At 43.9% G+C, this 25,353-nt stretch overlaps 1 protein-coding gene across 2 annotated transcripts in view; it reads left to right on the top strand.

Moving 5' to 3' along the window:
- The window catches only part of PRKCE (protein kinase C epsilon), a 466,710-nt gene that overhangs the window by 364,775 nt on the left and 76,582 nt on the right, over positions 1-25,353 (top strand). For both annotated transcript variants that reach the window (XM_079111623.1, XM_079111624.1), the window contains exon 11: positions 16,343-16,497. In XM_079111623.1, the coding sequence (XP_078967749.1) occupies positions 16,343-16,497 (155 nt within the window). The remainder of the gene's footprint in view (positions 1-16,342; positions 16,498-25,353) is intronic.

The raw sequence follows: 25,353 nt of genomic DNA, 5'->3' as shown, positions 1-25,353 counted from the left end.
AATCTCCAGGTAGGTCAGAGCAGAGCGCTGAGGTCCAAAGTGGAGGGTTTGCTTAGGATGGCTTAGGAGCGATTCTTAGCTAGTTCGCTTCATGCTAATTACTTAGCTGTCCTCCTAACTTGGCAAACCAAGAATCTGATGCAAGGCCGGGGTACCCTAAAAGTCATGTGAACCTGGAAATACACCTTTTCCAAGCATTTGCTTAGGTTCCTGGCATTGAACTGCTCATAGGTCAGTATTGCAAGAAAACACACACTTTTTTTTTTTTTTTAAACATAATACTATAGTTGAAAGCAGGGTTTTCTCACTGGCTTAGTTATTCTTAACTGAGGGTTAATCAGAAGGCAACTGAAAACTCTTTAGTTTTCATTGCTCCTGAGAGGCTAGTTGTTTGCTGGCATTTTACACTACTGGGGGATAGAGTCCCCCTTGGGGATTCTTTGCCACTGACTGAGCTACATCTCCTGCTCTATTTTTATTTTATTTTATTTTTTATTTTGAAACAGGGCCTCACTAGGTTGCTTAGTGCCTCTGTAAGTTGCTGAGGCTGGCCTCAGACTTGTAATTCTCCTACGTCTGTGGGATTACAGGTATACACCACCACACCTGGCCCCCTTGGGGATTCTCAAAAGAAGGGTCATGAATGAGCATGAACCTTAGCTGGTCTGTTTCCAGAGTGAAGAGAGGTAGTCAGTTTGGGTGAACCACATAAGGAATCAATCACTTAATTCATGAGGTTACCTACTGTGTTGGATACTGTAATGGATTCAGAAAGAGATGTCGGAGCTTCTCTGGGAGTCAAGACCAAGAGACAAGACAGCATTGGATGGTCTAGAATAAGAGACTCACCTGCCTTGGTAACTCAGACAATGTTAGCTCTGCAGGACTGAAACTATATAACTCTATTGATTGATGTATCTCATCAGTCATTATGTGTTGGTTTACAGTTGTGTGTGAGGCGTAGCTCCTGCTCCTGGGGACTGAGAAAGTCCAGTTGAAGGGAAAGGATGGAAAAATAACAACAAGCTCAAGAACCCTCTCAGATTTCAAAACACAAGGGAATGTTATAAGGTAAACTGATGATCACTCCTATTCTGAACACAGACATTAGGTTTAGAAATTGCCTTGAAATCAGAAGAGGAAGAAATATCCAAGGGCTGTCTTTATTTGAAATGGGCAACACTAAGGAGGAGGAGAGGACTTGAAGCTACATCCAAGCTACAGAGAGGAAGCTTCACTCTTGGTTCAAGAGTGACGGAGAGCAAGGAGTAGTTGTGATATGAAATATATTGACTTGTGCCAGTTGTGGTGTTGCAGACCTCTAATCTCAGTGACTCCGAAGGCTGAGGCAGGAGGATCATAATTTGAGGCCAGCCTCAGCAACTTAGTGAGACTTTGTCTCAAAATAAAAACAATAAAAAAGTCTCTGCACTGTTGGTTAAGTACACTAACTGCATGGAGGTCTCTGTGCCTTCATGTTTTCCTGTACTGGGAATATCCCAACACGACTCACTTTCATTCCCTTCTCCACGTAAGCCCCAGCTTCCAGGTGGAGACTTCTTCCTTTATAAATATATAATACCAGCCTTGGAGTTAACATTTTCTGCATTGGAGCTTCTCATTCCTCCAACCAGTCTGTAACCTTTTTGAAAGTCCTCTATAAATACAAATGAATTGGCTGATTTGAAATTTGTCCCTCACTGGGCCATACGCATCTACAGAGAGGAGGCTCACAACTGTGAAATTAGAACCAATGTTTTCCTGAGCAGTTTTTATGGACCACCTAAATAAAAATGATCTGTTGATTTTCCATGTAGCAGCTATTAATGAAATCTTGATTTTACAGATGAGGAAAGCAACACTTCAGTTTGTCCAAATTCACATAGCCAGATAGTAGCTGAGCTAAGGCTGAATTCAGGCAGTCTGGAGCCAACAGCAGAGTTTGGACCCCTGCACAATATGGGTGAAGATCAGAGTGGAGAAAGCTATCAGAAAAATACTAATAGAGCTGGGCATGGTGGCATGTGCCTATAATCCCAGGGCTTGGGAGGATTATAAATTTGAGACTGGCCTCAGCAATTTAGCAAAACATAGTGAGATCCTGTCTTAAAATAAAAAATAAAAAGGGCTGGGAATGTTGCTCAGTGGTTAAGCACCCTTGGGTTCAATGCCTAGTGCTCCCCCCCCCCCCAAAAAAAAAAAAAAAACAAAGAAAAATACTAATATAGAAACAGTATTTTTTAAACATAGTCTTTAAAAGAACACTGATGGAAAGAGAATCACAAACAGGGATAGACTATGATCAGATGGTTCAATTTAGGTTCCAGACTCCTGTCTTGGTTTCATATTCACAGCATCAACAAATCTGTGAGAAGATGGATTTCTTCACTGAGAGAAGCAGCCTCATATCTGAATTGTTGGCCCTCAGTCCACCCCAGAGCTTTTGACCTGGTCCCGAGACTCCCACCTGTCATGTCTATGTCACCACCTTTCCTGGTAGTTGAGAACAAAAGGCTTGTGAATAGATTCAACACAGGCCGTTGTTCTGTGCTGCAAGCACCAGCTCACTGCATGCTGCATGGTATTGACTGGACTGGAGTCTGTGCCTATGTAGTTTAAATAAACAAGAAACACAGGAATCAGCACCCTCTTCCAATGCCCAAACAATGGCCCTGCCATTCTTTGCAGAAGTCTCTGTGCTATTACACCAAATATTTATGGATTTATCTCATCGGACTGCTTACTATTCAGAGTGAACCTGAGTGGAAATACACAGATCAAAGAATTTAACAATCAAAACCCCCTTGTTCATGCTATATCACGTAATGAAGGTATTAGTGAAGTGATAGGGAAATTCACTGTGACAGGCCTGCAGCCTCCAGCCTCACCCCTTCAGATTTAAGACACTGTGAATTCAGAATGCACAGGATCAAGCTGTATGTGTATGGGAGTGGATTATTTCCAAGTTGCCATTTTCCCCAGACGAACTTATTTTCATTTTGACTTTATTAAAGCCATCAGGACATGAAAGGGGATTTAGCAGCATGGAATTGTCAAGCACACTTTCTTACCATCATGAAGTGGTTTATTTGGTTTGGGGCAGCCGTGTGTATGAAACCAACACATATCTACAGGACTAAAAGACAACCAGTGAGACAAGAAACAGAGTTATGTAGTAAAACCAGCCCCATTGAGCCATGGGTGGGGAATCCAGCCCTTGATTTGTTTCATCTGACCTTAAGGCATAGTATGAGCAACACGGTAAGTGTTTTGTTAAGGCATCACAGGACTGGCTTGGATGAGCCCAGCATGATGTTCAGCCCTGTAGAGACAGAGCCAGAGGCAGGGACATGGCCCTGGTAACCCCAGGAGACACCTCTTGTTGTAGAATCCCTGCTTTTGGTGCAAGTACGTCTCATCCATCAGTGTGCTGGGAGAGACTAGACACTACTGTCCAAGAATTAGTACTCTAGTTGGATTTCCCAACCCACAAAAGTATAGAGGGAGTTACAGAACAAAATGCCGTAGAATCACCAAATCTTGACGTTGGAAGGCATGCCAGCACTTGCTGAGTCCACTGGTTCCCAACCCTCACTGCTCCTGAGGAGCTGCCTGGGGAATTTGAATATAAATGCACATTCCCAGGGCTCACTCCAGCCTTAGAAGCTCAGAAAAGAGGGATCTGGAAATCTGCGTGCTTTCAAGTACTCCTAAGGGAATCTGAAGCTCGGCCAGTTCATTGGGTTCAGCCTCTCCATGAACAAAGAGTGTTTCTGTTAATAACCCTGCAAAGTGACCATCCAGTTGAGGCAGACGTCCCTCAAGTTGGAAGGAACTCACTGCACAACAAGGCAGTAGGATCCAATGTTACTAGAAGCTTGGAGTTATTAGAAGTCTTTCCTCTGTTGTAATAAAAGGGGCCTTAATTGCTGTATCTTCTACTCATTGGTCTTAGCTTGGCAGTAATACAGACCGAATCTCATTACAACATGGAAGTCCTTCAGATGTTTTAAGTGAGTTCCTCTTCAGTTAGTTCCTTTGTGTGATAGTTCATTTATTTGTTCGTTTGTTCTTTCATTCAGTTCGGCCTGTCAGTCTCCTCTAAGATAGGACTTACTGAAGCTGATCATTGCCACATTGCATCTTGTAGGCACTGGCCTCTCCTCACGTTCCTATTTGCCTTCTCCTGGGTGAACTCAAGTTTGTCAGCATCAAATATGGTGCCCAGATTTGAGTGCCATGCTGATCATAAGGTCTGACCATCAGCGTCCAATAGGAACAATAGGAGCAGTTGCTTCTGTGTCTGGCCTCTGACCTGCTTCTGTTGAAGACTGTCCTGAATAATCAAGGGCCCAGACTGGTGCAAACAGAAAGCTCTGTGGCAAATCAGGAAAGGAGAAGGTCAGCGTGGTTGAACCTAACAGGTGTGAGCCAGGTCCTCGTGAATGTGTGCATCTGTTGGAATGGAAAAGCTGTGCCCTCTGGTCCTCCAAATGGAGAAACGGCGGTTCACTGGATCCCTAATTGCTGCGCCAGCCATGGTGTGTGCACATTTTCTGGTCTGCATGCTCCCTGGGTCATTCTTCTTCTAGGTGGAATCAGCTCTCACTGTCACGTCAAACCCTCTTGGAGGGTGTGGTCCTCCTAAACATTCCACATAAGCAGCTGATATTTCTTTTCCACACTTTAAGGGAAATGCTGTATCTCTTGTTTATTGGGGGCAGCTTCCTGATACTTGCTTATCTTTAAAACAGTGATAAGAACTTGCATATTTTTAAGGAAGAAAGGTAAGAAAATTGTGATACCGAAAGCTGTTAGTAAAATAAGAGATTTTGTTAATTGGTCACTTGATGTATATACACAGATGGGAAAAGTTTTGATTGCTTTTCTCTGAATGGCCATTCTAACACAGATTTGGGCACATTCCCCGGTTGGTGAGTAGGATTTCTTTCTAAATGGAATTATGTAAGCAAGCAAAGAAACAAGGAAGGTAGATAGAGAAGTCAGTGACAATAGAGCCAGGACTGAAATGGTTCAGGACTGAACTAACCCAGGGGACAGGCTTTATAACAGAACTCTAGCATGACCTCTGTAGGTGCTGCTTTTTCTGTTGACATAATTGGTGATAAGGTGACTCTGAGTTTCTGGAATCAGAGTCACCATCTCATGGGCTGCTTCAGTTCTGAGGGGTCCCATCTCCAGCAGCAGCAAGTTGGAGACCAACCGGGCTTAATCCGTTCTTTATTGAGCTACACAAGCCCCGAGCCTAGACAGATGGGGATACACAAAAGCATGGCATCGTGAGTACCAGCTGTCAGCCACTTATGTCCTGCTAGGGTCATAGGAAGACACACAGGTGGAACGGGCAGAGTTTGATGCAATCCATACATTGGAAAAGAGCCTGAGTTCATGCGATGTGTTGGTAGAGGGCAAGACCATTAGGAGGGCCTTGGCTGAGTGGGGAAACAAGATTAGAACAAGAATACTTGTATTTTTATGGTTAAGAAGACTCATAAGGAACATCCTGTAGGTCCTTAACTTTGGCTGGCTACCGGTCCAGTGGCCCCACTGAGCAACCCAGTCTTTCCCTTTCAGCTTCAATTATTTCTTGGTAGCATTGAAACAGCTTTATTTCATCGTCTTGCCTAGTGTGGACACACCAGCTTCTAGGTATGCCCCAGGCTCACCACAGAACCCCAGACCTCTGCAAGATGACCAGGCCTCTATGGAGGGCAGAAGACTGTGAGGAAGGTTTGGAAGGCTGGCTGCTTTCCTGAAGTCCAGATGCCATGTTTCACAAGTGGCTGTTGATAGAGCAAACAGTCAAGGGGGTGAGCCTGGGAGGGGGCCAGGATGCTGGAAGGGACTGTTGAGACTGGATGTTGATGTTGATCAAGCAATGGAGAAAGAGACAGCCTCCATAAAAAAGGATCGCTGTGCGCTCACAGGCAGGTTCCCTGTGGAAACTCTCTTGATTCCGTCATTTTCAAAGAGGAAATTGGCCACATACCATTTCTGGTCTGTTTGTAGAATAGAAACTTTGATTTCGTAAGATGCTGGTGATCCCTGTAAAATGAAAGTGTTCTTTGATGATAGGACAGAACTCCTCTCCTTTGGCCTGGCTTTCACACCCAGATGGATGTGGGGCAGGGGCAGGGGCCAGAGATTCAAGGTTGTTCCCGGGGCCAAGTGCAGCTCTAATCAGAGGCAGGAAATGTTTATTTGAGTTTTATTGGGTGAGTCAGTTGGTGCAGCTTTAAACTTGGGCCATCCTGTTTAAGTCAAATAATCCTAATTTTACGCAACTGGAAACAAACATCACATGTACATGAGTGAAGTTTATACCTTCTCAACCAGCAGACAGTAGCGTGGAGTTTTTGCTATTTGGTCAATTCTAATTGGGCTAAGCGTTTCCAAGAAAAAAAGGCATCTCCCCTTTTACCAAAAGCAGGGTTAGCTCTACCCTCTCTGGCTTCTAGAAGATCATTATAAGAAATGGTCATGTCTACATATAGTGGAATATTATTTAGTCTTTAAGAAGAGGGAAATCCTACCATGTGCAATAGCATGGATAAAACCAGAGAACATTATGCTAAGTGAAATGAGCTAGATAGAGAAGGACAGATACTACATGATCTGCCTACATCATGAATCTAAAATAGTCTAACTTATAAAAGCAGAAACTAATATGGTGGTTGCCAAGGACTGGCGAAGGGAGAATCAGGAGGTGTTAGTCTAAGTTTCAATTACATGAGTAAGTCCTTGAGATCTGTGTAGTTCCATGACCAGAGTTACCAAAACTCTATCATATATTTAAAATGTTGCTCAGAAAGTAGTTCTTATGTCATGTTCTGTCATACACACAAATAATACAGAAGGTGGGAGGACTCTTTTGGAGATGATGGATACGTTTGTGTCATAGATTGTGGTAATGGCTTCCCTATTTCCAAGCTCACTAAGTACTGCACATGAAACACAGTTTTTTGTATGACAATCATACCTTAATCAAGTAGTTGTTCTTTAAAAGAAGCAGATAAAAATAATGGTGATGCATTCAGAAAGAAAAAGAGCCATGTGAAAATCAATTTTACATTTCCCAGACTTCCGTTGGTGTTGATGAAATTGGTCATTACTATAGAAATTTGGTTGCAGTAACGCTGAATTTGGTGAAAGAATACAAGGTCATCATACCTGAGTGAGATCTGTGACCCCCGGAGGTGGAAGGAGGAGACGGCCTATTAGAAGAAGGGCTGAGAACTGGGAAAATGAACGACATCTTTAAAATGGGTCCTGTTATTGCACAGGAACATTTATATTGCTAATGATGATTATCATTCAGAGGAGACTTTCTCACTCTGGACTGACTGGTGAGTCTGCGGTAAGAAAACGAGATTATTTCTTCTGCTGATTCGCACCGACCTTCCACAGTACACGGTGGGCTGATGAGTGATGCCCGTTAAGCGAGGCCCTGTGGGTGTGCAGAGGCTGTGCTGTGTTGGCTGGGGGCGGGGGGGCTCTGCTCCACGTTCACCGTGCATTTACTGTAATGGCGACTGCGCTTTCTGTGGCTTGACATCCAGCAACAGGCAAATAAAATCCATCTGGTCAGGTATCCCAATGTGGTTGCATCGTTTCTTTGGTTAAACCAAGGAAGTGTCATAATGAGAAAGGAAGGTGGCCTGTTTTTTCTGTTTGTTTTTTGGGATCTTTTTTCTTTTCTTTCCTCTTCCTCCCTTTCCTTTCTCTTTTACACTCTTCTCTCTCTCTTTTTCTTTCTTTCTTCCTGGATAATCAGGCTGGGGATGGAAATTAGTGGTAGAGTATTTGCCTACCATGCACAAGGCCCTGGATTCAATTCCCAGCACTGCCAAAAAAAAAAAAAAGAAGAAGAAGAAGAAAAGAAGAAGATGATGAAGAAGAAGAAATAAAAGTAAAAAGAATTTGAAGATACATAATATTTAATATAACATTGAGATAATGGGAATGGGGAAGAGATGGAATAGCTTTGTCCTACCTGTCCAAATCTATTTTTCAAACATGATCTTTCCTCAATGAGCATTAATTATGTCATTTTTTTTCATTCAGACTGCCAGGGTTCTTAATTTGCCACTTCTGTTTTGATCCTCTCTACTGTCCTTCCAACAATACACAATGGGCGGATCTGTCCCTTTCAGAGGCACCCCCAGACTCTTTCACACCTATATCCTGGGTTTCCAAACTTATTCCTAGATGGCCACTTTTTTAATTGTTTTCTGGTTCACCTTGTTTTTTGCTGGGCTCATCCTACCTTCCTCGTTCCCATGTGCGTTGTCCGTCTCTGCTCACCTCACCCCTCAGGGCTGTGCTTCAGCTTGCAGGGCCTTCCTGTCCTCCTGCCTAACATTGTCCAAGACTTTACTCAAGGGCAGTCTTTCCTCCATTTCAGGTTTTTCTCAACCAAATTCCTGTAGCAATGGCCAGTTCCACCAATATGAATGTATTATGGAAAACATAAAGCAAGAGTATTCGGACATCCTTTTCCTAAGATGATCTTCTGAGAGTGATAAGACCAGGTGACAAATCACTGTTCTCCATGGGGGTCGAGGAGATAGAAGCCAGATACAAAGGTCTCACAGTCTTAGTCGATACCAGAGAGTTTAGTACATATCAATAGAGTGCCCTGTGTGTTCCCTGGTTTCCTGTGTTCCATCCGTAGCTCTTGGAAACCAGAAATATCATTTCTATATTTCTATATTCTATATATTTCTATATATCATTTTCTATATTCTATTTTCTATATTCTATATTTTCTATATATACAAAATATCATTTTCTATATATCTGAGGGCTGAGGGCCCAGAAAAGACCTGTTGGTAGGTTAGATGAAGAAGAAAGGAGATATTTCAGAACTTGAAATAAAGGAATGGAGATGTAGCTCCAGGGTACAACTCTTGCCAGGCTGCACAAGGTTCTGGGTTTGAACCCCAGCACCACTCTAAAAAAATAAAAAGAATGTGACAAGAACCGTGACTTCCTCAGATGCCATTGTTAGGAGAAATCGTTCATGCCGTCACTGGGGCATCAGAGGCACACTGTCCCAGGTCTAGGCTTGTGTTGGGCACTCATGTGGAATTACTTAAACGTGATAGAATCTTTGCACATGTAAACAGCCAGCAACTGATGGAGAATGGGTGTCCAAACAAACCCAATTGGCAGGACACGCAGTGCTGCTGGGAGGAAATCTCTGGCTATCCATCACACCTTCAAGGATGAACAGGGCGGGCCTGGTCTTCCCTTCAAAGACAGGAAAGGCTAGCAGGCTGGGAAAATGGAGTCCAGTGGGAATTTCACACACATGCTGTGGCCCTTCCAGCTAGTAGGTCATCGTCAACTCTTCTTACCCTACATGGCCATGACACGTAATCTCTTTCCTAATTTTGTTATTTTAACTTGCTATCACAAGACCATAACTTTTTAGACATTCAGGGGAGATTAAGGGAGGAGGAGGTGGACTAAAGCTTTTAAAATCTTTGATTACCTCAGAAAACATATTTGCTTACTTTACCAGGAAGTTGGTTTTTCATTTTGTTTTCTACCGATGCCAACAGGGGATTAATGAGTAGCCGCTGGGTTTGCCAGCTTTCTTTTGATTTCAGTTTATATAATTAAGCAGTTCCCAGAATGACTGGAGGTTGTCCCTCTGCGTCAAAACATGCTTCTCAAATATGTTGGAGTTAGAGGTCAGCAACAATCCAAACTCACTGCACAGTGAGAAGGGAAAGGCTTCCTTGCTTTGAAACACCCCTAATATATAAAAAAGGGTTGATAATGCTTTGGGTCATGCTCATTGAGCTGTTGAGAAGAAATCAAGTTTAAACTAAAGTTAGAATAGCTCAAGACGAGGTTAACAAAAGAAGTAATATGAGAAACCAACTCTCGTTTACTTTTGAATTTCTAGCAGTGGGAACTTGGACCATGGTGGGTGTTCAAGAATACAGGTATGAACCAGGTGTGATGGTGCACAACCCTAATCCCAGAGACCTGGGAGGCTGAGGCAGGAGGATCACAAGTTGGAGGCTGGCCAGGGCAACTTAGCGAGACCCTGACTGAAAATTTAAAGTGAAAAGTGTTGGCAATGGAACTCAGGGGCAGAGCACCCCTTGGTTCAATCTCCTAGACTTTAAAAAAAAAAAAAAAAAAAAAAGAATGCAGGCACAGAAGAGGAACACAGCTGCCAGGAACCCACCACAGGCCAGGCTCAGTTCTAACTGCAGGAGATACAGTAAGGAACCAAAACCACCAAAATCATTCCTCTCAGGATGCTCAGTAGAATGAGCAGGTGGGCACATTCTTAGGTTCATATTCTTGGGAGTTGTTTGGACTGGCCCTCTCGCTGGGAAGTGAAGACTCCTCTCTGTTGGACCAGAGAACTGTGCAAGGCTGTAACGAAATGCTGGGACGTTGATGTAGACAGACCCTCAAGCTGAAGCCGTCACTCATCTCCAGAGCCCCAGAGCAGGCTGGCTCCTCTTTTAACTCATTCAACAGTAGGAACTTGCAGAATCAAATATTAGACCACCCTTTCTTTGGTTCTGCTTCTTTCTTTCTTTCTTTTCTTTTTTTTTTGGTACTGGGGATCAAACCCAGGGGCCACTTTACCACTGAGCTACATTCCCGGCCTTTTTTATTTTTATTTTTTATTTTGAGACAGAGCCTTGCAATCAAACTTGCAATCCTCCTGCCTCAGCCTCCTGTGCGGCTGGGATTACAGGCGTGCACCACCACACCTGGCTTTTTTCAGGGGTCTCTAATTCCCTTAAAAAGACAGGCCAGAATCACCAGCAATTCCTCCCCTCATGAAGCTTTCACACTCCTGAGGGAGAAAATCATAAATCCATTGCACAAATAAAACCTCCTCTGGGCTGAATACTATAACAAGTATAGCACATAATAAGAGGACTTGACCTTGTCTCTGGACAGCTACCCCAAAGGATAGTTGATTGCACTGAAGTCTGAAGGATGAGGAGGGATTCACCATGGGAGAAAATTAGTCAAGGTCCTGGGGCAGAGAGCACAGGGCTAGCTGGAAGGTGAGGACTCAGAAGATCATACCATCCTTGAGGCTGATCAAGGAGTTTTCTGCTTATTCTAAGAGTAACTAGAAGACTTTTAAAGAATTAAACAGTAGAGTGAGAGAGGAAAGAGTTGAGTGACAACAGGATTTCCTGCCCAGCAGTGTCCCTCTGCCTATACAATGACTAACATTTGGATGGGGTGCTAGAATAAATGTGGGGGACAGCGCTAAAAGGGCAAGCAAGAATCTAGATAAGAGATGGCAATCACGTGGGCTGGGATGGTGGTCATGGTGATGGCGGGAAGGAGAGGAGAAGGCCAACGGGAGGGGTGCAGACACCAGAGGTAGGAGCAGCAGGGCTTGACGATGGATGTGAGGGACGAAGGAGAGGGGGGACTAAACTCGACTTCCAGGTTCTTGACTTATAAAATTGGCTGAAGGTTGAAGGCCTGCCCTGAGCCAGGCAGCCCTGGCCAACGGCCAGTCCGCTGGGGAAAATCGTGGAGTCTGCCTCAACATGTTGGTGTGAGTGTCTGTGAGGCATCTGGGGGAGGCCAGAAACACTCCTGTGTAAGTGGAACTGAGCCTGGTGGAGAGGTCTGAGGTGGCGAGTCACCCATGTAGAGGCGTAGGCACTGTGGTTGTTGACGAGGTCACTCAGCGGTAGAGCAGGCAAACAAGAGGCCTGGTCCTGGTCCTGTGGGGTTCTGGTACTTCATGACTGGGAGCAGGAGAAGCACCCAAGAGAGGGAGAAGAACCCCTGCCAGACACAAAGGAAGAAAACCAGCCTGAAAGCCACAAAGCAGCGTTGGTTGGAAGAGGAGATAATCAGGGAAGAGAGTCATGGGGAGGTCAGAAAAGAAAAAAAAAAAAAAAAAAATGGAGACTTGATAATAATGCTACCGGCTACTTTACTCTCAATAACAATAGAGGAGGACGGGTCATCTTTATGGAGCATCAACTATGAACCAGGTACTTTAACATGGAATCTAATCCTCACAAGAAGCCTGTAAGGCAGGTCCTATTATCCTCAGTTTTACAGGTCAGGAAACCGAGCACAGAGAGATGAAGTCATTTGCCTGAGGTTACACAACCAGCAAGAGATGAAGTCGAGATGGGAGTTTTTTTCTCACTGCACCGCCCTGAACCCTCAGTGCTGTGTATCAATGTTATAGAATAAAAATGAGGCAGGGAAGAGGGTGGGGAGGGGAGGATTTCCCCCTTTAGAGATTTGCATTCTTTCAAATACAGTCAAGGAAACACTCCATTGTTACTTCAGCTGGAGTTCTGGGTTGGTGGCTGTGGATGGGCGTCGCTGTTTCTCATGGCGGGGTCCAGCTAGTGGGCAGTGTGAAGTGAACACCACCGCCGTACTTGTCCTGTGCCAGGTCTGCCCCCCCCGCCCCCCCCCCCCCCCTGGTGCTCTAGAACAAAGCTTCTCAAAGCGTGGTCCCCGGACCAGCAGCAGCAACGTCACCTGGGTGCTTGTTAGAGAGGCGAACAAAGCTTCTCAAAGCGTGGTCCCCGGACCAGCAGCAGCAACGTCACCTGGGTGCTTGTTAGAGAGGCGGATGTTCAGGCTACACCCCAGATCTTCAGAAATCTGGGGGAGCGGCCCAGGAATCTGTGATCAGAATTCTGTGATTCTGAGGCCAAGTTTGAGAACTCCTGTTCTTGGAAGAATCTTTAAAAAGACAAAAAGGACTATTGTATAATCCTTATTCCACACAGATGTAAAATACCTTGACCAAAGCCAGATAGAGTCCATGGTTTTCAATCCTGGCTGCACCCTTTAGAGATACTGATTTTGTTGGGGCAGAGTGGGCCCGAATATTTTTCTCCTCTTTCCATGTTTTTTTTTTAATGGGTGCATTATAGTTGTACATAATGATGGGATTTGTTACATATCGTACATGTGCACAATATTACAATATTATTTGTCCACTATTACTCCCCAGCACTCCCCCAACCCCCTATCTCACCTCCCACCCCCTGGTCCCTGTCCTCTACTGATCTCCCTTTGATTTTCATGAGATCCCTGCCTCCCCCCTCATTTAAATTTTTTTTTTCCTTTTTCCTGTAACTTCTAACATATGAGAGAAAATATATGATCCTTGACCTTCTGAAAGGTTTGCTTACTTCACTTAACATAGTGGTCTCTAGTTCCATCCATTTTTCAGCAAGTGATATAATTCATTTTTATTTATGGAGGAATAAAGCTCCATTGTGTGTATGTACCACATTTTCTTGATCCATTCATCCATTGACAGACACCTAGACTGGTTCTATAGTTTACTGAGCACTGATTTTTGAAAAGAGGGTTTGGATGGAGAAGGGACAACTGGATGAACAGTCAGCAAAGCAGCTATGGACTTCACCCTGGGGAGAAAATGAGGCAGGCCTGGAAGGGAAACTCAAGAACACATGGAAGAGAAGTCCAGCCCTCGGCCCTTCATGAATGCCAGTAAAGTTTGAGCAATTCCAGAAATGTGGTCAAGAGAAGGAGTAGTAGCATTTCTTAACTTTGGGCTTATTGTCATAGAGATGTCAATAATAAAAGAGAGATACTTTATGAATAAAGAAGTACACTTGGTAATTTTTACTCGATCTTAATGAGAAATGATATGCTCCAGGAAGCTTCTCAGCCTGGATGCACTCTGGCCCTCTGACCTCTCACACCTTTGTTAACCTTCCTTGCAGCTGATCTGGTCTGTTGACTGGCCCCCAGGCATGCTCTCTCTGTTTCCAAGGTCTGGCATTTGTTCCTGGTCCCCTACCTTCGCTTTCTCTCAAGAAAGAAGTCCATCCCTCCCTCTGCACTTCAGCAAGTGACCCTTTCTCTAAATTCTTTCTGCACCCAGTGTACTCTACTCCTATTTTTTTAAATCATCCTTTTCATCTCCCATCTGCACCCCTGAATTGTAACCCCTGCTCCCCCCAGGGCAATGATATACTTCTTTGCCTGCCTAGCACAGCATTCCTTAGAATATAGTTATCAAAAACTGTGCAAGCAATCAGCAAACATGAAAACATGTTCATCATCTCTAGCAAATCAAAACTAAGATTTCATCTCACTTCAGTCAGAAAATGGCTATTATCAAGAATACAAGCAATGATAAGTGTTGGTGAGGATGTGGGGACAAAGGTACACTCGGGCATTGCTGAAGGGACTCCTGATTGGTGCAACCTCTATGGAAAGCAGTATGGAGATTCCTCAGAAAACTTGAAATGGAACCACCTTTTGACCCAACTATTCACTCCTCCATTTATACCCAAAGGACTTAAAATCAGCATACTATGGTGATGCAGCCACATCAATGTTTATAGAAGCTCAATTCACAATAGGTAAACCATGGAACCAACCTAGATGTCCTTCAATAGATGAATGGATAAAGAAAATGTGGGGTAAATATACACAATGAAATATTACTCAGCCTTAAAGAAGAATGAAATTATGGCATTTGCAGGTAAATAGATGGAACTAGAGAATATCATGCTAAGTGAAATAAGCCAGTTCTAAAAAAAACAAAGGCTGAATGTTTTCTGACAAGTGGATGCCAGTTGATACTGGGGGGTTGGTAGGGAAGAATGAAGGAACCTTGGATTGTGCAGAGGGAAATGAGGGGAGGGATGGGGTGGTGGGGATGGGAAGGATGGTAGTATGAGACAGACATTATTACCCTACATACATGTGTGATTACACTACTGGTGTGACTCAGCACCTATGTATAGCCAGAGGAATGAGAAGTTATACTCTATTTGTGTACAGTGTGTCAAACGCCTTCTACTCTCATGTATAACCAATTAGAACAAATAAAAAATTTAAAAAAAACAACTGTGCAAGCCAGGCACAGTGGTACACTCCATAATCATAGCTACTCAAGAGTCTGAGGCAGGAGGATCTCAAGTTTGAGGCCGGTTTCAGCAACTTCGTGAGACCTCTCAAAATAAAAATAAACTGAGCTGGGGACGTATTCAGTACTTTAGTGCCACTGGGTTTGATTCCCAGTTTCACAAAAATACTGGTAAATAAATAAAGAGAGAAGAAGAGAGAGAGAGAAATGAAAAAAGAAACGGTGTAAAAACTGTCCTCTCTCCCTGTTATCATAGATTACAGATAAGGAAGTGCTACCTTCAGTGAAGTTTGGCAGTGGCCTGGGTCATCCTGAAGGCTGCCCCGAGGGAAGGTTCATAGGAATCCTAGAGGGAACGTCTTCCAAAGCAAAAAGCAGCCCTGCCAGGGAAGGGGAGGTCTCACAGCCAGTATTCCCTATTACTGTTTATCGTAAAATTGAAGGGATTTCACATTACAGTCTTCTAAATTTCCTAGGACTTCCTTAACACACTTCCACAAACTTAGTGGCTTAAAAAATAGAATTCATTCTCTCCTGTTTCTAGAGACCAAAAGTCAGGACGTCGGTACCCTAGGCCGTTCTCCCTCCAGAGGCCCTGTGCCTTGCTCTTCCCCACTTCTGGTGACTTCCTGCGTTCTTTGACTTGTGGCTGCAGACCCCAGAGTCTCGCTTTGGCCACACTGCCTCCCCATGCCTTCAAATCTCCCTTCACCTCCCTCTTAGAAGGACCCTAGTGAGTGCACCAGGCCCACCCCGTGATCCAGCCGCGTCTCCCCTTCTCAGCGTCTCCATCTTAATCACACCTACAGAACCCTTTTCCCCTATGAACAGCCACACATTCCAGGGATTAAGACCTGGATATCTTTTGGAGGATCATTATTTGGTCTACCAGAAAGGTACCCAGTGCTTCCAAAAGGGCAGAGGCTTGTCCAGGGCCACAGCTCAAGTTATGACCAAAATCGAAGGCCTGGTTCTCCTTTCTGTCAATTTAAATAAGATCTTGTTGTGGTGGTCATTGGGTTTTGTTTGTTTGTTTATTTTGGTACCAGGGATTAAATCCAGGGGTACCTACCACGGAGCCACATCCTCAGCCCTTTTTATTGTTTGAGACAGGGTCTTGCTAAGTGACTGAGGGTCTTTCTGAGTTGCTGAGACTGGCCTCAAACTTGCAATCCTCCTGCCTCAGCCTCCCAAGTAGCAGGGATTACAACAGGCATATGCCTTCACACCCAGCGAGAAATAAGTTTTTAAATAACACTCCATACCCTAACTTCACTCCTTTCTCCTCTTACTGGTTCATGTACTACCGCATTCACCCACCCCGAGCCTTTCTGTCCCTTGAGCCCTGGTTGTCACCTTGGGCTCACAGCCTAGTGGCCTGTGTAGACAGCTGCCACAAAATGACCTGAAGGGCATTTTCTTTTCTCGCTGCAGGACCGCCTCTTCTTCGTCATGGAATATGTAAACGGTGGAGACCTCATGTTCCAGATTCAGCGCTCACGAAAATTCGATGAGCCTCGTTCGCGGTTCTATGCTGCGGAGGTCACGTCGGCCCTCATGTTCCTCCACCAGCACGGCGTGATCTACAGGTAGCCTCTTCTCTCCTCTTTCCTGAAAGCAAAAGAGTAAAGACTTCTCCAGACGCTTGAACTTGGCTCTTTCCCAACTGGTCTCCCAGCAACTGGCTTTAGATTAGTTGTTTGTTCCAATTTGCTTACAGAGGACTTTTTTGAGGACTGTTTATCACTGTGAATGTTAATATTTGAATGGTCCCGGGAGATTTGACCAACTGTTTGTGCCAGTTTTGATTTAAAGCCTAGGGATGACATTTAAAGGCTTGGCGCCGAGTGACCTTGGGGTGACTTTCGTTTCTCTCTCCCCCCACCCTCTTCCTCGAGCATCAGGGCATTCTCTTGACTTTTTCCTTCTGTGCCATGAACTTCCTCTCCTTCCCGATCTCTTGCCACTTCCTGAGTTTGTTTGGCTCTGTTTTCTCCAGCTGATAGAATCAGGGGAGGAGGCGTTGCCCCCAGCGGACTGGGGGGTTTATGATCTAGGATGGGGGTGGGGAGTGGGAACGAGACATTACCCAACAGGAAGTGACATTTTGCAGATTGTCCAGTCCTTTATTACTGCCTAATTCCTTCCAAGACACCACACACACACACACACACACACACACACACACACACACACACACACACACACACATTTTCCGGTAACGGAGCATGACCGTTTACGCAGGCTCTTCTGTGAGGTCAAGAATTCTGGGAGGAGTAAATATTTATAATTAGCAACGAGGACACTGAAGTTCCCTAAGGTTTTTTTAGTGACTACCAATATCTTTACTTGGTCTTTGCCTCCTCATTTCTTTTTTTTTTTTTTTAAATTGGGTGGAAGAGTTGCTGGCTTGGTTTAACTCAGAACTTAGTCACTTAACCTTTAAAGTTTTCTAACCTTCCCCTGAGAGCAATGGCCCAAGTAAATGTTCTTTGGGGGTTCTGGTCAACCCACCCCAGGCTTCCCTTCCTTCTGTTATCTCTCAACTTCCTAATGCAAGGAAAAAATAGTGAGCGGTCCTCTCCAGCCCACATAACAAACCCCTTACTTTTTATCCTGCCTACCATGGCCCTCCACAACAAACACATTTGTTTCCTATTGTCTACATATCCCATAACCACAAACGGAGGCTTCAAACAGCACCGATTTATTATCTCCCTGTTTGCAGGAGCACAGACCCAGCTCACCTGCATCCTGTGTTTGGGGTCACACAGGCCTGCGATTGAGGTGTCAGCGAAGCTCCATTCTCCTCTGAGGTCTGGGCTGCTTTTCCGAGCCCGTGTGCTGATGGCAGAATTCTTTTCCTTGAAGCTTTAGAACTGGTGTGGCTTGCTTCTGCAAGGTCAGCAAGAGAGACATTCTTTCCTGCTTTAAGTCACAAAACTCAGAAGGCCTAGCCCCTTATTGATTTATTGACTTATTTTGCTATGTGAGGGATGGAACCCAGGGCCTTGTGCACGCTAGGCAAGTGTTCTAGCACTGAGCTACACCCCAGGCTGGGCCTTCTTTTAAAGGACTCTAATCAGGCCCACCCAAGGAATCTTAATTATGTCTACAAAACTCTGCACCTTTGCTGTATAATGTGATGTAATCTCAGTAGTGACATCACCTCACGTTTGCCTTCTCCAGTGGTTAGAGGTAAGTCACAGGTTGCACCTACTCAAGGGAAGGGGTCGCAGGATCATAGTGGGGTGTGGCTCATCGGGAGTCATCTCAGGTAGTATCTGGCACAGCCCCGTATACCCTTCTCGCCTCACTTCCCACAACACCTTGTTTTGAGTCCACTGGCCCAGAGGCCACTTGCAGTGCTGTCTGCCTGGCCCCATCATCCGAGTGTCCCTCTGTATCCCTCAGGCTTTCGTTGGTGAATGACCTGCTGTTCGATGCCCTCATTGCTGCACCTTCCATTAGCAGTAGACCTCCTGTGTGTCCTTCACTAAGTTGCAGACTCTCTGAAGGACCATTTCTTCTTCCTTTTTAAACCCTTATCTTTTTATTCTTATTCTTCATTTTCTTGCCTTGCCCACAACTCATATCAAATATGATCATTGACTTCAATTTAACTCTAATCCTTGCCCCCGAAGCAATTTGCAAGCTAGTTAGAGATGTAAAAAGATCATCCATGCTAATTGTCAGTGCCTGGTGACAAGAAAAATTGCCATCCCTTGGGATGTCTCCCCGACACCATCCCTGTTAGAGCAGGTGCAAGTCATCCACACTTTACTGGCAAGGATAGAGACTCCTGGAATAATTGTTCCAAGGCCATACTTGGTAAGTGGCAAGCATAGTAAGTGTAACTGACCAGCTCCTGCTGTGCACGTGATAGTTTGTTACGCTGCCTTTTCAAGTCCAACGTCAAACTCTTCAGCTCATTATTCTAGGTATTCCAGAACTTTTTATATTTCTGGACCACCTTTGCTCCAATTGGCTTCTATGAACCATTCTCTCTCTCTCTCTATCATTCCCTTCTCCCTAATCACCACAGAACCTGGGCTGGCTCCTTTCCTTTCTGGCCCATTCTTTAAGTGCTACTTTTCTGCAGGGCCTTCACCCCTCTTTATTCTTACCCCAAATACTGTCCCTGGGCAATTTCAACCTTGGAATGGCTCCAATGTGCTTATGATTCTCTGATCTCTGTATCCAGCTCCCAGTTCTCTCTAGAACCCAAAACAAAAGTTGTTTCTTGAATCTACCTCTTGAAGCTTGACCTTTAAGGCTCTCTTCCCTTTTTCCCTGAATGATTTTTTTTTTTTTTTTCTTTTGTACCTGGGATTGAACTCAGGGACACTCAAGCCACCAACCCACATCCTCAGCCCTATTTTGAAATTTATTTAGAGACAGGGTCTCCTTGAGTTGCTTAGCACCTCGCTAAGTTGCTGAGGCTGGCTTTGAACTCAAGATCCTCCTTCCTCAGACTCCTGAGCTACTAGGATTATAGTTGTGCACTACTGTGCCAGGTTCCATGGATGATTTTTAAGTGTTTATTGACAGTCATTCCGTGACTCTTGGTGATCCCCTTCTTAGCATCCTTTGACCCTGATAAGAGAAAGCCCAAACCCCTGTGTGGACTCAGACTCCATGTCACCCCGGCACTGTACAGCTCTGTGACTTGGGCACAGGTGGAAGTGAAGGGTGTGGGCAGTGAGAAGGAATGGCACTAGCTTCTCTCTACTCGTGTGGGTAACTTCCTCAAGAAAGAGGTGGTTCTTTTCTTCCCAGAGATATCTTTTTTGTGTGTGTCTTAGGTCATTTTGTACAGTTATGACACAATACCTGAGCTGGGTAATTAGTAAGGGACAGAGCTCTCTTGGCTCACAGTTCTAGAGGCTAGGAAATTGAAGAACAAGGTGTCAGCATCTGAGGAGACTTCCTTGCTATGTCATAATGTGGGGAAAGGCATCATGTGATCCAAGACCAAAAACACTGGTGGAAAGAGGAAGGAGGACAGAGATGAGGCGCATGTGCAAGACAAAATAAGCCCACTCTGGGGACAATGGCATTAGTCCATTCATGGAGACGGAGCCCACATAACTTAACGCCTCTTAAAGGTCCCACCTCCCAATACCATCACAACAGTAGTTAAGCTTCGACATGAGTTTTAGCATTGTGTTTCTCACAGAGACACCTGATGTGCTAACAGAGCCCTTAGTGGCCGCTGATGATCTTTTGACTTCTGTCAGCACCCTAAACATGTATCCTACCCTCTAGATTCTCCAGATTATTTGCTATTCTACCCCAATACTATTCTCTTTTTTCATTTCTCTGGTACTTTGTTCCCTCTGACCCTGGGATTCCCTTGTCTTAATGAGTGTTTCCCAGTTCACTCCCAGGGTCTGACTGTCTCAGAGTCCCAGGTTTTAAAAAATGCTGATACCGTAATACTAGAGGAGGGAAATAGATAAGGGTCTAGGTGAACAGGATGGTCGCGGGCTGACGATTGTTGAAACTGGGTGATGGGTATGTGGAGGTCATTCTTCCATCTACTTCTGCGTATGTTTTGTCACACTAACAATAGAATGCAGACGCCAGGGTAGGACCCCGAGAGCTTTTGATGCAGTGGGTCCGCTATGGGTTCAGGAATCTGTGTGCCTTTAAAGTATTCTCCAGATGTTTGGGGGACCAGAGCTCTAGAGTAATTCCATTCTGCCTTCATTACTGTGTCTTGTGCCCCCCGCTATATGTGGCTTTCCCAGTCATGACATCAGACCTCCCCTAAGCAACACAGCATCTCTCTGAACCATGCATTTAGCAGGTTCCCTTTGCAAACCTTGTCTTTGTACTTAAGATACCTAGTCTGTGGGTGAGAACTGCCCCAGAGGGTGCTTACCTGAGTGGTCTAGAACTGTACCCTGTTTGTGGTTGGTGTTTAATACCTATCTGTTCTTTTGGTCTGTACTGCTCCAGAACATTCCAGTCCATGGGGTCACCACCTCATAGGTGTGCACTGCTTGAGAGTCTCTGTTTAAAGCATTCCTGATGCACAGCATACACATTTTACTCCTTGAGTATAAAGCATACTCAATTCCTCTTTTCTCTCTTATGTTATGGATTCCAGGGGACTATGTGCCTCATGTTGCTTTTGTTCCAAGTACCCACAGAAGGGCCATAGAGGGTGGTCAGTAGAGATTGACCAAGAGGCTCTGTATGTCCTTACCTATTTGTTTTTGACTGTTCTAAAGTCAGACAGAGACCATATTTTGCGAGATAAAGACAATTTATTTAGGAAATTGGCAAGACCAAGCTTTGGAGAATGAACTCCATTGCTAAAGCTGAGACTGAATTTTCCAGCCTTCCTGCTGGAATTTATACACATTCCAACTCAGCAGCAAGTTGGCCAGTGATCTCTGGCTGGTGTTTCATACTTGAAAGATGACCCAAGCTCATAGGCACAGCCCCATTTTCATCTGGTGCTTCTTAGGGTCAGTCCACCTGCCCCAGGCAGCACTAGGTACAGTCAGTGTCAAATCTATGTGCAGGACACTGCATTAGATCACTATGTTCCCACTCTAACTGGCTGCGGCTTTGCAAAGTCCCTCTCCACCCCGCTTACTCACACACACTGGGAGAGGTGGAAGTGTTGAAAGGTGGATCTTCTGTCCAAAGTTGGTCAAGGGAACTTTCTCCTCCTCTGCCTCATGCTCAGTACCTGTACATGTTCAACCACAGTGACTGACAGAGACAGCTCCTCCGTCCACATGGCCTAAAGAAGAGAGAGACTGTGATGGGCCTCAGAGTGGGAGAGGAGCACCCTGAGAGGCCAGCTCTACAGATAGAAATGCACCTTTTATTCTTTTACAATCCAACAGCCAGGAGCACTGTGCATCTAGGGTGGTAAAGAACACAGACCCCCAACTCGGCCAAGTGTCTTAATGCTTTCTGTCTCTGTGTCTTCATCTAGAAAGTGGGATTAACACTTGTGCCTGTTTCCTGTGAAGCTGTAGGGATTTAATGAGTTAATAGCTCTAAGTGATTTTGAAGAATGCCCGCTTCAGTAAATCCTCAATACATATTAGCTAATCAAATAAGATTACATTGAGTTGATTTTTTATTAAGATCTATCAAAAGAACATTGGGGATCTTTTATCCAACCTAGGCTCCAAAAGGGATTCTGGAATCACATTAGAAGAATGAATTCCTTCTTACCCTTTTTCCTTCCTTCTGGTAAAGTTGGACTTTTTTAAAATGAAAAAAGTAGGAGATAATGAACAAATAAAAATTTTTAAAATATATTTTTTAGTTGTTGATGGACCTTTATTTTATTTCTTTTATTTTTATGTGGTGATGAGAATCAAACTCAGTGCCTCAGACTTGCTAGGCAAGCGCTCTACCACTGAGCTACACTCCCAGCCTGAACAAAATTGTAAGCAGTAAAGAAAGGTGTGAAGTTAGTTTCATCACCAATCTCATAGCAGCCCCAGGGTAAGCAGTTTAATAGTTTCCACAGGTTCCTTTAAGAAATCTCAAGTGAGTTATAGAAGCTCGTTGTGACTTGTTTCCATTTGAGAAGTACAGATAACACCTGCTTCATTTGTCTCCTGCATCAGGTAGTTGAGAGTGGTTGCCAGAAGTCCAATTGGTAGAGGATGTGAAAATAATGGGGAATGATAGTCATTTTATTTATGTAAAGTAATATGAATGATTAACATTTGACATTTGAGCACTAAAATTTGGTACTCGTCCACCATAGAGGGAAGTTTTAAGTTGCAAAGTTCCCCTGCTCCTTAAATTTCCCAAGCCTTCTGATCTTTAATGAGCCATTGTCCTCACTTGCAGAGTCATCTCCCTTGGGTGCCTGTCACACTAGCTGTGCTCTCCAAGCCCAGACAGACTTTAATCTGGCCTTCTTGATAGTCAAAGGGAGAGTGTGTACCTAGATCCCTGGAGTTGCCTTCTGTCATTGGCACAATTGGGGATGTCCTGACAAAAATGTCTCTAGTTAAACTTGTGTTAATAACCGGAAGGTCTAACACTAATATTAAGGTCTAATACAGCCTCATCTCCTTCCAGTCCATTATTCATTTATTTAAAGATAATGCAAATCAGGGGAGGAGTGGATGGTGGAGTGATCCTCTATTTTTGCCTTTCCAGTCTTCGAGGACCTGGTAACCAATAGAACATGGTAACCAAGGACTGTTCTTAGCTATTAGCTTTCTCCCACCCTCTATTAAAGTGGCATTTTAATATCAAACTCCCAAGGTTCTAATGGTGGAGTCTGTAGTGAGAGGCTATCAGCTACTCTGACAGGAGCGATGAGTGAGTGTTTAATCAAAGGCCTCAGAGACTACATAATCCAGCTCCTTCATTTCATAGCTGTGGAATTTGGACACTGAAAATTGAGCAGTAACTCACCCAAGTTTACATAGAGAGATAGTATGAAACTTAAGTGTTATTTTAATCAAAGATATAAATACAAATAATCAAACAGTTCTGCAAGGTGTTTAGAGCAGTAAAGAACAGTTTTCTATCCTCTTCTCCCCTGCACCATTTTCCTTTCCAAACAAACAACACTTTCAACTCTTTTAGCTTTCAGTATGGAACTCTGTGTTTCTACAGGACATTATATTACTGTTACTTGTTCGTATTAACCCTACCTAGTTACTTTCTTCTATGGAAAATGAGGGCTTAGTTCTCTTTCCTGCTTACCCACCCTTTATGCCCTGTCACAGACATGCCCCCTTCCCAGTCCCTCATCCTCTCTATACAGTTTACTGTACTTTGGGTTAAATGAATATACAATGTACACATTATTATGACTGTGAAATATACTTTGGAACTGAGTCATGTGGTATGTCATAAATACTTTCACTTGACTATACTTTTTGTTTGTTTCCTCTGGAGTTAATTATCTCTTTGTTTTTCTGTGTACTCATTATTAATTTACCCACAAACTTACAAATTGTCTACATTATCCCTTAGGAGGATTAGATGTAATTGGTATTCTCTCAATTTCCTATTCTGGGATAAATTAGAAGCTTCTAAACTGCCCCAGTATGAAGATGCCCTCTGTGCCACTGGGCTTCCCCCATCACTGTGATCCTTGGCTTCCTTTTCTTGCTGTCCTGTGTTGAAGCTCCTGTTTCCTATATCTTCCATCTTCCCCTTTCTTGCTAGACTCCCTTGATTTTGTGTAGCACCTGCAATAGTTTTCTGAGAAAGAATATAGAATATGAGTTCTCAAGAGCTTCCCTTTATGTCTCAAATTTGATGAAAGTTAATCCAGGCAAAGGAGTCTGACTTGAAAACTGATTTTGTTTGAAATTTGGAAGTATTCCATTGTCTCCTTACTCCCATTGTTGCTATTAAAAAGTCTAAAGTAATTTTGATTTTTGATCCTTTGTGTGAACCTATTTCACTTTTCCAGAAATGTGTTACAGCTTTCTGTTTCCATTATTCTGAAATTATCTAATGATAAAGTATAGGTATTTTTTCATCCATTGGGTTGACCCCTGAATAGATCTTTTCAATTTTGAAAATTGAGCACTTCAGTTTTAGAAAATATTTTTCTTCTTTAATGCTTTCTTTTCTTTTTTCTCTTTCTGTAACTATCATTTGATATGGGTTCATTCTAGGCTAATCTACCTAGCCACATGAAAAACTCTATCAATATATTTAGACCTTTCCTCTTAAAGTGCTTAGATTACCCCAGGATCACCTTCTAGTGTTGGTGTGAAGCAGGGCGTTCTGATAGTCAGCGCTGCAGGAGTTCAGTGAAGGGAGAGGGCTGGAGGACCAACTGCCGGAGTACCTGTGTTTGCCTATTTCTCCTATTTTTACAACTACACCCTGGTGCCTGGCCCCCTACCCCCAGGTCTGGAGACCTTCTCTCTTCTCTTCTCCAGAGAATCAACTTCTGGGGGCAGAAAGAGGAAATAAAAGAATCTGGGTTTATAACCGCTTTTCAGTCAAAACTCTGATTTTCTTTCTCTGCATCACCATCTTCTCCACAGGTAACTTACCACTTATTCCTGAGCTTTGGAGAAGGGGGTGAAATTATGCAAAATAAATTTACTTTTTCTTGACTTTCCCCATTGCTGGTTCAGGATTCAGCTTTGGATGAGTTACTTACCACTCATCCATTTGCATTCCAGCTTCCAAATTGTGTTGCTGTTGTTTCTTTTCTTGTTCTCCCATTTTTGTGCGTAGTTTGGGGGTGAAGAGAAAATTCCTAGCAGGCATTCTACCTATCCTCTTTATCCAAAGTCAATAATAACAACAACAAGGACAGCAACCACAGCCACAGCAGTGGCAACCCTATGAGGTAGCTACTGTTATTGTCCACAGGACTTATGATCGTCCCAAAAAAGACTTTTCTAGATTCTGTCTACCACCTTCACTGCAATAGTCAGATCACCCTGTCCCTATTGCTGCTGACCCTGCAGTTTTGT

This window comes from Sciurus vulgaris (genome assembly GCF_902686455.1).
Source record: "Sciurus vulgaris genome assembly, chromosome: 14".
In the NCBI taxonomy this organism is placed as follows: Eukaryota; Metazoa; Chordata; class Mammalia; order Rodentia; family Sciuridae; genus Sciurus; species Sciurus vulgaris.
Note: the sequence above shows the minus strand (reverse complement) of the source record. Positions and strands in the feature narration are given on the sequence as shown.